Source organism: Phalaenopsis equestris, unplaced genomic scaffold, assembly GCF_001263595.1.
Source record: "Phalaenopsis equestris unplaced genomic scaffold, ASM126359v1 Scaffold233956, whole genome shotgun sequence".
NCBI classification, from domain to species: Eukaryota; Viridiplantae; Streptophyta; class Magnoliopsida; order Asparagales; family Orchidaceae; genus Phalaenopsis; species Phalaenopsis equestris.
This window is the reverse complement of record NW_018251885.1, coordinates 30186-46496: the sequence shown is the minus strand read 5'-3', so window position 1 is coordinate 46496 and position 16311 is coordinate 30186. Positions and strand designations below refer to the sequence as shown.

General features: G+C 35.7%; 1 protein-coding gene across 1 annotated transcript in view; it reads right to left on the bottom strand.

The window, feature by feature from the left end:
* LOC110038809 (uncharacterized WD repeat-containing protein C2A9.03-like) overlaps window positions 1-16311 on the bottom strand; it is a 44012-nt gene that overhangs the window by 13914 nt on the left and 13787 nt on the right. Inside the window, exons 2-6 of the mRNA XM_020743715.1 lie at window positions 13037-13205; window positions 12364-12531; window positions 12202-12288; window positions 5791-5925; window positions 5558-5668 (exon numbers count right to left, since the gene is read on the bottom strand). Coding sequence (XP_020599374.1) covers window positions 5558-5668; window positions 5791-5925; window positions 12202-12288; window positions 12364-12531; window positions 13037-13186 — 651 coding nt within the window. The 5' untranslated portion in view covers window positions 13187-13205. The remainder of the gene's footprint in view (window positions 1-5557; window positions 5669-5790; window positions 5926-12201; window positions 12289-12363; window positions 12532-13036; window positions 13206-16311) is intronic.

The following is a 16311-nucleotide window of genomic DNA, read 5'->3' as shown; positions in this document are numbered from 1 at the left end:
GTATGTATGTATATGTATATATATGTATATATATACATGTATGTATCTTTTTATGTGTGTGTGTGTTATTATATTTTTCTTTTTTTGTTGATATACATATATGAATGTAATTCCATGTGAATAAAAAGGATAAGGCCAGTTTAAACACATACATGGATAGACTTGTCCTCGATAATCATCATCTTAAAAATAATGATCAACTCCAAAATTTTCATTTGAAAAATGGAATAATTATATATGTATGTATATATATATATGTATGTATATCTATATATGCATGTATATCTATATATGTAAAACCTTACTACTGCAAGCACTGTAAGATATTTGGACACCTGCAGGAAAAAAGTTTCAAATTAAACCCACAGTTTAGAACCAATAGTCAAAAGCAGGAAGACACTATTAGTGCACCCCATGTGCCTGACCGCGCTCCCAGCAAACCTGAGGAGGGAATCACCACAAGACAGGAGTTGGTGTCTGCCCCTGAAATCCCTTCTCCTGCCCATACTACAACGGATAATGTTCGAACTGAAAATCAGGATAGTCCCGCAACTCCTATTCAGAAAGCATCAAGTGCAAAGGTAACAATTCACACTTCACATACACTGGAACCTATCGCGGTAGCAACGACTTTCTTTCCTCCTACTGCGGTGCTACCATCAAATCAGATCAAGGATCACATGAGCAGTCTTCTGATAAAGAATGACAGGTTTACACCTCTCGGCGGAAGAAGGCTGGGGGCTCACTCCAACTTGAAAACTTAATGGATGATACTTTGGTGACTCCTGGCAATGGCACGACTCTTCAAAGTTTGTTATATGCTTTCGCTCCTAAAACTAGAGGAAGAGGCAGAACTAAACTGGCTCATCCCTAGCTACTTGTTTTTTGCATGTTTTAAATTTGTTTTACATTTTATTGAGTCTATCTGTATTTTTTTTATTTGGTATTATTGTACTTGTATCGTATGGTAGGGTGCCTCCTTTGGGCTCTTCTCATACTATCTTTATGTATCCTTTTCTATTTCAATAAAATCAGCCCTTGGGCTTTTCATAAAAAAAATGTATGTTCATCTAATTTCTTATAAACTATTTCTTTTATTTTTCAATTTCTGAGACATATACAGCAGGATACAAAGCTGATTCTACCCTCCTGCAAAAGACATTATCTCCCATCTCTTTCATGGAATAGAATTCATAATTAATTAAGCCTTTTTGTTATCACCTAGCAGTGCTCCACTTTAATGATTTTCAGAGCTATGTTATGGCTTATTAGAACTTTAGACCGCCTATTCTATGTAACTTTATAACCTTTAGCTAGTTTCGTCGGTGCAATCTAAACTCAAAATAATTGTATATATACATATACATATCTATAAATGTCGTCTATTCCGATTTCTTTCTGCTAGGGTCTCGCCTTCAGGCGAAACCTGGTCTCCTCGTCGGTTGCAGTTCGTCGCATCTCTTCTCCATTGTGCTTCGTCTGCGTCGTTTGGCGTCGATTTCTTCGTCACGCACTGTTACGCCAGTCTATCAGCCCTGCAGTAGCGCTTCTGCGGCTCCCGTCCGTTGCGCATTGTCACGGTCTAAGTGTCGCGTGTCTGTCAGCTGCGCCTCGCTTCTGCGGCTCCCGACTTCGTTCGGCTCTCCCGGTTTCTTCGTCGCAATTCTCAGTTGCGCCTCCTGCGGCTCCGACTTCTGCAGCTCTGTGGCTCTGTCTGTTGCACTTACCTCCGTCCTGTGAATTACTCGCAGCCAGACTCAAGTAGCTTGCAGCTGTTCAACTCCCTTCCACGGCTATTGCTCCTTCTCAACCACCGACTACTATAGTTTTAAACCTTGGGAAGGCTTCCTTTGTTGATATGGTTGGCTCTATGGGATCAGATCAGGTTTTCCCTCAGATTTACCATGAATCATTCAAAGGTCAGGAGGATTGCAACCTTATCAAGAAGACGGGTAGGAAGAGTCGAAAACTGGTTATATACTTCTCTGATGTTGAAATTTCCAACCTGGTTAACAAGTTTAAATTTACTCTCATTGGGAAGTTCCAATCGCGACATCCCAAAATGGAAATCGTTCGAACGGCTTTTGAAGATCTCAAACTATTGGGAATTTGAAAGGTTGGTCTCTTTGATGGGAGACATATGATGATACAATTATCTAAAGTGGAAGACTATGCCAAAATATTTTCCAAAAAATTTATGACAATAGAGGGAAAATATATGAAACTGCTTAAGTGGTCTCCTGAATTTGACCCTAGTAAAGAGCCACCTATAGTTCCAATCTGGTTTAAACTACCTGGCCTAACGTTACACTACTTCAACCACCAAGTCCTCTACTCTATTGGAGTTGCACTAGGAAGACCTATGAAATTAAATACACTCACTTTCAATCTAACCAGGCCTTCGGTTGCAAGAATTCTTGTTGAAAGGGATATCACCCTCCCTGATGTGGATGAAATATAATTTGGTATTGTCCACAATGGGTATTGGCAGCCAATTATACCAAAACAAAGACCCTACAATTGCAAGCACTGTAAACTGTTTGGGCACACCCCTATCAAATGATTCAGGCTTCACCCACATTTGAGATCGACAGGTCCTAACAACATCATCCATGTGGAGGAAAATATAACAGACAATGTTAATCTTCCAGAAATGTTGAATGAGAATTTGACTCATAAGGCTACTCCTCACCAACCAGACCAGCAGCTTTCAACTACTGTTGTTGAGGCTGCTCTTCCTCAGATTACAAATTCTACGAATTTTGTCTTAGCAGATGCTAGTGTCTTCCAACTATTGGAACCACCTATTGCGAGAGAAGAGGGTACTTAAGTTATGGAGAAGCGTCAGAATCAAGGTGTGCTGCAAGCTGAGTCAGATCAACAATTAACCTCCATCGAAGATTCACCTATTATTCACACGGGACTACCTCTAGTAGATGATTGGCAGGTTTACAAATCTCGGAAAAAGAAGAAAGGATTGTCAAATCTCAACAAATCTCAGGATGACTGTATCATTCTGTCGGGCGGAAGCCCACATCTCAAAATGTTGCTGGACTCCCTCCCCAGATCCAAGGGAAGGGGAAGCGGTATATTCACCGACTATACCCACAATGATTAGGAGTTATTTCTTTTTATTTATTTTTGGGAAATACGTTTGTAATCCCTTTGAGTTGAGTTCTTTGTACTCACTAAAACTTTTGTATCCACATCCACTCATATATGTATATGTATATGTGTATGTGTGTGTGTGTACGCGCGCGCGCATATGTATGTATATGTATGTAAGTAAATGTATATATATATATATTTATGTATGTATATTTTTCTTTTTAGAAAAAGCCCAAGGACTAATATATTAAAGAGGAAAAGAGACAGATATGTTGCATGAGAGGGCCTAAAAGAAAGCCCAACTCACACAATACAACGCACACAATTCCAAATAAAACAAAGATACAGAAGGATAAAAAACCAAAAAGCCACCAACGGGCGCAAAAGTGCTAGAGACGTCTTACTTTAGTCTTCCCTCTGCCTCTAGTTCTCGGAAGGAAGTCGGCTAACAGATTAGTAAGATGCATACCATTACCCGAAGTAACCAAAGTATCCTCCATCAGATTGTTGAGCTCAAGTAGGTCTCCATTATTCTTCTTCCTCCTGGATGTGTAGACTTGTTATTCCTCATCAGAGGATTGACTCATCTGGTCAATAGATTGTTCCAAAGGTGGTCGGACAGGTGTAGGTTGTTGCACATCATGATCCCCATGAGTCTGAAAAACATTAACATTTTGCTCGACCTGATGAGGTGGTAGTGAAATAGTAGAAGTATTCCCACGTGTAATATCAGTGATATGTTCTAGAACATGTGGGGTCTGAAGAATCTCCTTCGCCCTCACTATTGGAAGTTCCAAAGACGGGAGAGCTACAACATTGTATGAAGACTGAATGGTTGACATATTGTCTGCGAGGTTAGTGACGTCTTCAGGGGTATCCTTTTGATGATCAATCGTGTCAATAATTTTCAGGGGTATTCTAGAACAGGAGTTCGATTCTCTGCCTCTGGCGGAGCACTTTGCTTTTTTTTTGTCTGAGTTGGGGGTGTAGATGGTGGCATTGAGAACTAGAGTGACTAAACATACGACAGTTCCAACAGTAAGAAAGAAAAGACTCAATTACTATTTTTTGCCAATATCCATAGTGTTGTGTGCCCAACCAAATCTCCTCAAACCAAATCTCCTCAGAAGCGGACTCCTCAGAAGCGGATGAAGTGATGTCCCTTTCAACAAGTACTCTGGCTTCTGATGGGCGGGAAAGATTAAAAGTAGGAATGTCTATCTTAAATGGCTTACCATAAGCTGAGACAATAAAGTACAATACTTTTTGAGTGAAATAATGTAATTTCAAACAAGGGAGATGAATCCAAACCGAAATGATTGGTGGTTCCGTCTGCGGGTCAAAATCCAAAGACCATTTTAGAATCTTCATTGCTCTGTTATCAATCCAGATAATCTTCCTAACAAATAAACGTGTGTGATCCTCTTCATTATTAAGTTGAATAAGAGTGTGTCTTCCATCTAAAGTCCAATTTTTCAATCTTTGACAAGGTGCATAAGCTCAAATTCCTTACAAATCAACTCTATTTTGGGATGGTCATACAAAAATTTCATGGTCATACAAAAATTTCCCGTACAAAAATTTCCCGACCAAATTCAGACAATAGGAGGAAGCAAGTTGAATACATTCAGCTTCTGTAAAAAAGATGGTAGGTTTCTTATTCTTCCTACCAGGTTTATTAATGTCTTCATCCCACTCAAATGAAGGAGAAAAATAGCACGATTTAGGTGGACCTGAGGCTTGGGCACCCGCAATGGCAGCAGCATACAATCTGTCCGAAGTCATCCCCAATAGATGGAGGTGCAGAGAGCAAATTACGAAACCAAACAGGGAGCAAGGAGCGAAGGAAAGCCCCTCTGTGAGCTGCAGACAACCAGCTAGCGACAGCTAAGAGACCCCCCCACCAAGACTTCTCGGGACGACAACGAGCCGCAGAAGCCCACGCCCAGACGTCCTTCAAAAGCCGTAGCGAGAGGCAACTGAGAGCCGCTGAAATGGGACGACGAAACCCGTTGAACGAACGCCCCCGAGCCCAACAACCTGTCGAGAGAGCCGCTGAATCGGGAAGACAAAGCCGTTGCGATGCGACGGAGAAAGACTGGCGACGAAGACGAACAAGGGCGAAATAGTTCGATGAAAATGTAGTGAATCAGAAAAAACCAGGGATCGCCTATGAGATAGGCGAACCCTAACAGAGCATATATATGTATGTATATCTATATATATACATATATATGTATGTAAATGTATATATATATGAATATACATACATATGCATACATATGCACGCACACACACACAATTATATATATATAGTATAAATGTATTTTGAAGAAGGGTAGATAATTGCCCACCCGAATGCATCATTGACTCATCAACTGCTTGCAATACGTTATGAAATTATTATAATTCATGAAAACAGCAACAAATAATGTAAAATGGAGATTACTTTGCAAATGAGTTCCCCCTGAAATCCACCAGCTACAAGCAGCTTGTCCTTCACAGCTAGTGTACTGACTTGAGTTTGAGAGAATCCTTCCAATAAACTTCCAGGGTGTTTCTGCAACAGATAAAATGTCCTCATATGAGGAGAAACTCCATCTGAACTGATCCTAATCAAACAAAATGAATATACCGAAAAAATAAGCAAAACATAACTCAATGAATACATATGACACATACTTCACATGGCGCTACATGTCCTGCAACATCCATAACTAAATTATTTTTTTGTGTTAATGCCGACCAATGAATCACAGAATAGTGTGACATGAGATATACATCATGCTTTGATGTAGCCCATACCAAATTCCGTAACTGCAAATACAATGATCTCTGGTAAGTTTCATGGAATCACACATCAACAAAAAAATTATTTTTATTCTGAGAAAGAAACTATACTGGCAAGATTGTATCTTCCCTGCCAGCACTATATAAATTAGTATCAAGTGCAAAGTAACATGATTAAATTCCACTGCTGGCGAAATAGAATTTCAAACGAATGAATAGAGAAATGTGTTGCAATCATTATTTGTATAGTAAAAGAAAGGAAAGCATTTGTTTAAAATTAACTAAATCTTATTTTCTAGGATTGACTGTTGAGTGGAAACTCAATGTGTATAAGGTTCATAGAACCCTTGCTTACAGCAAAACTTCAAATCATAAGCCTTGAGTAGCAGATATAACCGTCTATCAAAAATAAAATAAAATAAAATAAAATGGGAGAATAATTACATGAATTGCCAATAGCCAAATTTTCGCTTTCAGTTTCATCCATAATAATTTTTCCCATCCAAAAATTACATGCTATCATAGCTTTAGGAGGTTAGCCTTGGAATTCATTATTTTTTTTTTGGCTAGAGCTTGTTCCAGCTTCCTCGACATCATCGTCCTCTTCTTGCTTCGAATGTTACCATCGACATAGTCTGCTTCGGCTTCATCTACGTCTGCATCGTCGGCGGTTATTTCTATGGCATCTTCAACAAACTGCGTCAAACAACGTATGTACCTTCTTCATCTACGACATCTGCTGCGAACTGCGCCAACCGTGGCTGCGCCTTCTTTGTCTGCTTTGGCTTTTTCTGCGGCATCTATAGAGAACTGCATCAAATGAAGTCTATGCTTCTTCGTTTGCGACATCTACAGCAAACCGCATCGACTAGATTTGTGCCTTCTTTGTCTGTGATGTCTGCTTCGTGACCCCTCGCCATCTATTTCGATTAAGGCTCACTAGGAAGGAAACGACTACATCACAGCATACAAGAATTTCATGTCGTTCTTGGTCGAAAACAACGATCGGGCTGCGTAAAGGAGTTTTCTGCGACTCACGCAGGAAAATGAATTGATTGCAACGTACAGATGTTTCACGCCGTTCTTGATCACAGCGTAAAGTAGTTTTGCACAATTTTTTATCAAGTTTTTCTTTTCTTTAGTTTTTGGGTTTAGTGGATGTCATACAAATCAACAATGATAACTGGAGTTCAAAGAAATTCTACCACATCCACTGACCTTAGTAATTCTGAAACCATCGTACCTCACCTGACAGCTCCCCTAATGAGTATTTCAAGTGAATATTTTCTACCTCACAATTATATAACTTAATGGACACAATTATCTCGAGTGGGCACAACTATAAATTTGTCAATCGATAAGAGGCAAAATTAGGTATTTAACTGAAATAATTCCAAAAACTACTATTAATTAAACGAATCTGAGAATATGGCAGTCCGAAAATTCTCTAGTAATGGCATGGCTTATCAATTCCATGGAACCGTCCATAGAAAAACCACAACTATTCCTTCCCACTACTCCAAATATCTAAGACGTTGTTCGATATCTCTATTCAAATTTAGTGAATTCTTCACAAATTTTTGAGTTGAAAACTCACCTTTGGAAATCCAAACAAAATGAATGCGATGTTACTATGTATTACAATGAATTGGTAACATTATAAAAAAAGTCCGATCAATATTATGATGACATTGTGAGAATTCATATGAATATACTCACCACAAGAAAAGAGGGAAAAATGGTTGGGTCTACATGATCTTAACTGGCCTTAATCGAAGTTTAGATGAAGTTCGAGGTTGAATCCTCAGTAGAAACCTCTAACCTCAATTGAAGAAGTCTTTTTTGAAGCGCAACATGAAGAGTCCATAAGAAAAATTTTGTTCAACACCTAATCTAGTAACATTGAACATTGAACAAGAGAACTCGATCTTTGTGTCAAGAGGGGATGATACTGGCAAAGAAAAAGAAAAAAATCATGGTTCAAGCGTCGCAAAAAACCATGGCACATGAAGTAGACATGTTGGATGCTTCATGGAAAACCTGTAAATGGAAATCAACATCCAAGCATAAAGATCGAGTTTATCAAGCACGGCTAAGCGAAAGCAAAAGCCACCTGCTTACTCGAATGCAATCTCTTTCACCAAGGAGCAATTAAAGCACTTACAAAAATTATTTCAATCTCCACAATTATCCGCGACGCTGTTATATTTTTAAGTGCAAAAGAGTAACTCTCTGGCCACTGCTTTGTTTTATTTTAATCTTAATTTTCTCAATCTTTAATACTTGACTTTGGCGCAACTGATCATATGACAGGTTGTTCTAAATTATTTTCCTCCTATAGGCCTCGTGTTGGCAATAAAAATGTCAAAATTATCGATGATTTCCGCATTCGTCGAAATAGGAACTGTTAAACTTTCCTCATTATTAGCCCTTCAAGATATTTTTGTGTTCCTGATCTATCATGTAACTTGTTGTTTATTGGTAAAATTACTATTGGTCATTAATACCAAGCTAATTTATATTCTTTTTGTTGTGAGTTTCGGGAATTAACTATGAGAAAGATAAATGATACTGCTAAGAAAAAATATGAACTCAATTGTTTTGAAAATGGCTTGACTAGATAATGTCCAAGTATTGGTTTAAATTATGTTTCCATTTCTAAAGACAATAAAATTATGTTATGACATTATAAGTTAGGTCATCCAGATTATTATTATCTAAAATACTATTTACTAGATTATTTCAGAATAAAAATATGTCATTGTTTCAATGAGAAGTGTGAAGTTTGATAAAGAACACCACACATCATTTTCTCCATAAATATACAAACCTACTACACGATTTACTTTGATTCATAAGGATATATGGGGTCCATGCAAAACCCCTACTCATTCTGAAAAAAGATGATTTGTGGCTTTCACTGATTATCATACTATGTTAAGTTGGGTTTATTTAAAAAAAAATTATAAAAATAATTTTCAAAAAAAATTTCACCACAGTACAAACCTAATTTCAAACAACCATTCAAATATAACACTGTGATAATAGCCGAGAGTATTTTAAAAATACTTCGGGTCAACTCGTTCTTGAAAAAGTAATAATTCATAAAAACTCTTTTGTAGACACTCCACAACAAAATGGGTTGGCTAAAAGAAGAAACAAGCACTTGTTGAAGTTAACTCGGGCCTCACTATTTAAAAATCATGTGCCTAAATATCTTTAGGGTGAAGTAATTTTTACTACTACATTTCTCATAAATAGAGCACTCAATAAGCTCTTAAACCTTGAAAAATCATTTGAAATTTTTCAAATTTTTTTTTTCAAGTGAATCAACTTTGATCTTCTCTTTCTCTAAAGATTCAGGTGTACTGCTTTCATTCACATTCATCACCAAGGAAAACTTGCCTAGCCAAAAAATGTATTTGTTGGTTATGCTCCTGGCCAAAAAGGGAATAAATTCTTTGATCTCACTACTAAAAAAATGCTTGTTGCCATCGATGTATCCTTTCTTGCACGACAGCTCTTATCTTTTTCATCTCATTTTCAAGAGAGAATAAAACAAAGATTTGTCTACTAAATTTCAGGATTTTTTAATTAAAGACTAACAAAATAGTATATCACTAACCTTGAGTGTTCAACATGAAAAATCATAGCAAAATCTTATCAGGAGAAAGTGTGTCGAGTTTTTTATATATTGAAATTACTAACTACAATGACATCTCATGATGTTCGTAACAAAGAAAAAATAGGAAAAGGGACTATGACAGTAGTAAATAATTGACTTTGTCTATCGCAGCAAAAGAAAACTCAAAAAAAATAATGTACGAATTCGTTGCACTGCCCAAAACCACAAACCCACGAAATAATGTCATCGCTAATCATTTATCCCACGTTAAGGCCATCTCCTCTTTAAGTTATGAGCCTTCTAGTTCTGACTCTGAGTCCAGTTCAAATCCCGAGTTAAATGAGTATAGTCTTCCTATTGAGGAAAAGACTTGAACCCAACATTCATTGTCTAATTATGTGTCTTATGAAAATCTCTCACCCACTTTCCATATTTTTTACCTAACAATTGTCATATATGGAGATTCCAAGTATTGTGCAGGATGCTCTGAAATTCCCTAAGCGGAAGGAGGCCATTTTTGAAGAGATAAAAGCTCTTGAAAAAAATGGCACGTGAGAATTAGTTGATCTACATAGAAGAAAGACAAATGTCGGTAAGATATGGGTCTTCACAATCAAATATAATTTTGATAGCTTTCTAGAACGGTAAAAGGCTCGATTGATCGCCAAAGGATTCACTAAGACCTATGACATTAATTATTTAGAGACATTTGCTCCAGTTGCAAAACACAAATCTATAACGGTTCTTCTGTCACTTGCAACAAATCTTGACTGACTTTGAAGGAAGAAGAGTATATTGATGCACCTCCGAGATTTATTGAGAAGTTTGGCACAAAAGTGTGTAAACTGATAAAAATCCATTTAAGCGTTGAAGCAGTCAACGAAAACGTGGCTAGAAAATTTTACATTATTTGTTAAAGGTCAGGGTTACACTCAAGGGCTAAAAAATCATACAATATTCTTCAGTCATTCCAATGAAGAGAAAATATTCATATTGGTTGTGCATAGGGGATGATATATTTCTCACAGGAAATGATGCATATAAAATGAATCGTTTAGAAAATTCCCTATCATCTAAATTTAAAACCAATGAATTGGGATCTCTGCAGTATTTTCTTGATATCGAGATTGCTCGATCGGAGAAAGAACTTGTTGTCTCCCAGTGGAAGTATGTGCTTGATCTTCTCAAGGAAACTAGTATGAGTGGGTGTAGACTTGCAAACACTCTTATTGATCCAAATCAGAAACAAGGAGATGGGAAGGTGATCCAATGAACATGGTTAGGTATCAAAAATTGGTGAAAGAATTAATATACTTACCACATACACAGCCCACTAGTGTCTTGGTTGTGCGCTTGGTAAGTCAATTAACACATTCGCCCAATGAGAGGCACCTTAAATCAGTCAACAGAATTCTCAGATATCTAAAAAGTACACTAGCAAAGGCTTATTCTTTCAGAAGACCATACAACTAAACATAAAAACGTATACAGATACAGATTGGGTAGTCTCAGTTATTAACAGAAGATCAACATTTGCATCCTGCACCTATGCATGGGGAAATCGAATCACATGGCAAAGTACGAAACAGAATGTGATTGCAAGAAGTAGTGCTAAGGCAAAATATAGGGCTATGGCTAATGGAGTATGCAATGTTATGGTTGATAAAAATTTTTGAAGAGCTGCACATGTCGATAAGCATGCAAAAGAAATTATAATGTGGCAATAAAGCAACCTTAAAGGTCGTAGAAAATTATGTGCAACATGATCACACAAAGCATGGAGAGATTGAGAGACAATTCGTAAAGAAGATTGATTGTGGAGCTATTTCAATGCTCAACAAATAGTGGATACCTTCACCAAAGAACTATTCAAACCTAATTTTGAGGTTCTTGTAAGCAAGTTGGGCATAACAGATATCCATACTCCAACCTGAAAGGTGTTGTTGAATATTTAGTATCTCCTAGTATCGTCTAGTATTGCTATGCTATAATTCTTGTTTCCATTCTTTTATTATAGGAGTTATCGCTGAAATTATTGTTTGCTCAATATGAGAGCAATCCTCCTCCATTTAACTTGTAATTGTTCTACTATGAAATTTATACGGAATAAAAATCTTTCCACTGACACACGTCAAACTGTTTTCATCACATTCAATAAGTAGACTATATCCTCCATAAACTAAAATAAAAATAACAATAAACAAAGGTGTGTGTGTGTGTCTCTCTCTCTCTCTCAATATGTCTCAAATATGCCCACAAGCACAGCAAAAACATCCCGCACCACAAAAGGGCTCTATACAACCTTCAAAGTACGATTAGCCACTTCTAAAATGCAAAATCAGGACGTCCAACCAGAAACAGGCTCAACAAACTATCCCAGTGAGAATATGAAGAAAAATCAATACTAAGAACATCATCATCTGTAGTATCTATAATATAGCGAGTTTTTTATGCATGTTATTTCGCCCTTTGTTTTAACATTTGGAATCATTAATTCCTATACATTGCATTAATAAGTCCTAGTTCATCAGTGTCATTTCATCCTTTAAAAAATATCATAACCAAAAGAAATAAGTAAAAAATTAGCAACCTAACTAAAAATTTCAAAATCAGACTCAGGGCAACAAAAGAATATTATAAGTCGGGATATATTGTTCGAGTATAACAACTTTGCTCACCTGAAAATGAAGAATAGTTGATTTAGCAGATCTACTGTTGCAGCAAAACTCGTAATAATTGCCACCTTTTTCAGTTGCTTTACATCCCTACACAAAATGCATAGGAAATTAGTGTAAACGCATGGAAAAATAATTTAAAAAAAATTTATGTGACTTATAAACCTTTTCTGATGCTTCTCCGGAATTCTGAATGTTCTCATAGTTCTTGTATTGTTCTAGTCTAGTTTGTCTGTATTGATCCCTAGTTATATTTAGCCTATCCCAAGGTATTCCTTGAATATCCTTCCCCCTTCGTGCTTGTGCTGCAGTAGTATCTGTTATCCTGCCATTCTGCGGGAGACAAGTTCTTAATAAATTGCCAAGTGCTTATGAAACGTAAGTTATGGAATAGAAAAAGAATCTACTCCAGTAGAAAATATGAATAGAATAGATTCTTAGCCTCCAGAAATTACAGCAACAATCTGAAAACTGGGAATTAAAAGAAACAAACACCTAATGGTGAGCAAAAGAAGATACCTAAGAGGCCATTTGACACTTTAATTTTTTGAATTTTATATTCTGTTTTTTATTTTATTTTGTTCATATTTTATATAGAAATAAAGTCTATTTGTCATGTTCAAATATTGCATTGTTTTTAAAATATTCAAAATACCTTAAAAATTATTTTGAATATTTTAAAAAAAAAATGATTTGGCTTGAAAAAAAAAACGTAAAAAATATATTGATAAAATATATTGATAAACATGTTTTTATAAAAAGCCAAAAATGATCCCAACCAAACCCTACACAAACAGATTCAGCCAAAGTTGAAAACGAAAAAGGAACATCAACATACAGATAGTTCAAAATCTTCATCATCTGAATCCGAATACTCCCCTCTTCTTTCGTGATATTCATCATCAACTTCATCATCCATATCCACCATTTCACCAATGTTATATTCATCAGCCACTTCATCAATATCACTACCTTGATATTGGGACATCTCAACAGCAAAACTAACTCTGCATAAAAATATCCACAGGTATCAACAGTCGGAGAAATGATAACATAAATCACATTAAAATCCCAAAATATAATACAGATAATGATAAAATAAGTTCAGACTATAAGAAAGTACATAGCAAAAATGGATTGCAGCAACATGAAGCCATCTGGTATGAAACCGCAACTTCAACTAATAAGGAACTATAGAGATCTCCGACAACATAAATTTTGTCTTTCCACACCTAGTCCCATCTTGCATTTTCCTACGGTATTCAATTGCACGCAAAATACAGACCACAAACCACAAATTATATCAAGCAATAAACACATCAGATAACAGAAAAGAAGAATGTTGAAAGGGACTGCAGAAAGAAAACTTCAAACTTAGAAATAATAAGCTGTAATAAAAATCTCCAACAAGATCAATTCCTTTAACTTCATATATAGGCCCATTCTGCATTTTCCCTCTATATTTCAGTAGTTCCAAAACTGGATAAGCTACTCATTATGAATATGAGTAAAAACCACTCAAAATAATTTATATTGAGCAAAAGTGTATCATAATCTAACCTTAATCTCACTGAGGTGCACATGAACAGACATTATTTTTTGTGCTATTTCAAATTTTCCCTCAAATTCTGATTATGATTATACGGTAGCCAAACTTCATCAACCCCCACCCCTAGTTCATGCCACCGCACCCTTCGCCCTTTCTTACTATTTTGGCCAGGCTAGCATGACTTAGAGATCAATATGCATTAGATTAAGCCACAATGTGCAAGTAAAATCTAGTAACTTATCGTAACTACAAAAAAAAGGAGAGAACATTTCAAAATGGAGCTATCTGAAATTTTTTTTTTAAATTTTATTCATTTAGATGGAAAAGTTATTTTCTATTTTAAGGAACAAGTCACATCTAAATCTAATCTATATGTGTGTATGTATGTGTGTGAGGAGGGTGGGAGTGTGGGTGTGTGTGTGTATATACATATCATACTATAAATTAAGCCAGATTTTAAAAGTATGCAATCAGTTATTGAAGAGAGCAAGCATATAAAAAATTCCACAAAGTTTGGAGTTATATTACTAATACTTTATTCATGAAAAGAGATGAGCATCTTATTACTTATAAGAGTGGATCTAATAAAACACAAATTGATTATTTTCTTATGAGAAGAAGAGATCGTCGACATTGTAAAGATTGTAAGGTCATTCCAAGAGAGAATTTAAGTACCCAACAACGTTTATTAGTTCTAGATTTTAAGATGAAGAGTTGCAAAATAAAGAATACTAAGACTCATCATCGTAGAACTAGATAGGAAACATAAAAGACACAAATAAAACTATTTTTTTAGTAAAATTCAAGATTTCAAAATTTGGGATGTTCATGATGAAGCAAATGTCATGTGGGATAAAGTAACAAATACTATTAAACAAGTAGTAAAGGATGTGCTTGGAGAATCTAAAGAAAAACTTTTTATTAATAAAAATAGTTGGTGGTGGAATAATAATGTACAAAAACAGATAAAATATAAGAAGTTATGTTATAAAAATTGATTTAAATGTAAAAACTTAGAGAACTGGGAAAAATATCAAATGGCCTGCAGGGAGTCAAAAAGAACAATCTGTGACGCTAAAAATTTTGCTTTTAATGATCTTTATAATAAATTAGATACTAAAGAGGGTGAAAAATATATGTATAAACTAGCCAAATAAAGAGAAAATAAAAGTAAAGATTTACCTCAAGTAAAGTAAAGTGTATTAAAAAGTAAAGTGTATTAAAAATAAAAATCAAAAAGTATTTTTCTTAGAAAAAGATATTCAACATAGATGGGTGAGTTACTTTGTTAAACATTTTAATTAAGTTTCTGAAAATACGATCAACCTTAGTGATTTTAATATCATGAATAATAATAAAACATTTCATTTTTACCATCGCATTAGTAAAAAAAGAAGTTGAGATCTCTTTAAAGAAAACCAAGGGTGGAAAGTCTGTAGGACCTGATGATATCCCAATTGAAGTGTGGAAATATTTAGGAGATTTGGGAGTTTCTTGGCTTACTAAACTCTTTAATATTATTTTAAAAACTAAAAAGATGCCTGAGGAGTGGAGGAAGAGTATTTTGGTCCCTATTTTTAAGAATAAAGGAGATGCACAAGAGTGCGCAAATTATAAAGGAATTAAGTTGATGTGTCATACTTTAAAGTTATGGGGGAGGGTAATTGAACATAGGTTAAGACGCATTACAAAAATTTCTCATAATCAATTTAGATTTATGTCGGGCAGGTCTACCATGGAAGCTATAGATTTATTGTGAGGTTTGATAGAGAATTTCAGAGATAATAAGGAGAATCTACATTTGATTTTTATTGATTTAGAAAAAGCTTACGATAAGGTTCCAAGAGATATCCTTTGGAGAGTTCTTGAGAAGAAAGGTTCTGATATGACTTATATTCAAGTCATTAAAGATATGTATACTAGAGCTGTTACTTGTGTTCAAACTGAAGAAGGATTGACCAAATATTTTCCTATTTCTGTTGGATTACATCAGGTATCGGATTTAAGCCCATATCTTTTTGCTTTAGTTATGGATGGTCTTACTAGACATCTACATAAGGATGTACCTTGGTGATGCTTTTTGTTGATGATATCCTTCTTGTGGATAAAACGAGAGAAAAAGCCAAAGAAAAACTTGAATTATGGAGGTCTACGTTGGAGTCTAAAGGTCTTCATTTAAGTAGAACTAAAATTGAATACATGGAATTTAGTTTTAATAGTAGTAGCTCTAGTGACAGAAGTGTGACTTTGGGTGATCAAATTATTAAAAGGTGTGAACGATTTAGATACCTCTCGGGTCCGGTGTTCCAAGCGATGGGGATATAGGTGGGGATGTTAATAGCAGAATTCAAGTTGGTTGGTTGAAGTGGAGGAATGCTTCGGGCCTTTTGTGTGAAAGAAAAGTACAGCTTAAACTAAAAGAAAAATTTTATAAGACGATGGTGAGACCTGCAATGCTCTATGGTGTTGAATGTTGGCCTTTAAAAGAGAAACATAATAATAAGTTAAGTGTTGCCGAGATGAGAATGATTAGGTGGATGAGTGGCTTTACACTTAGAGACAAA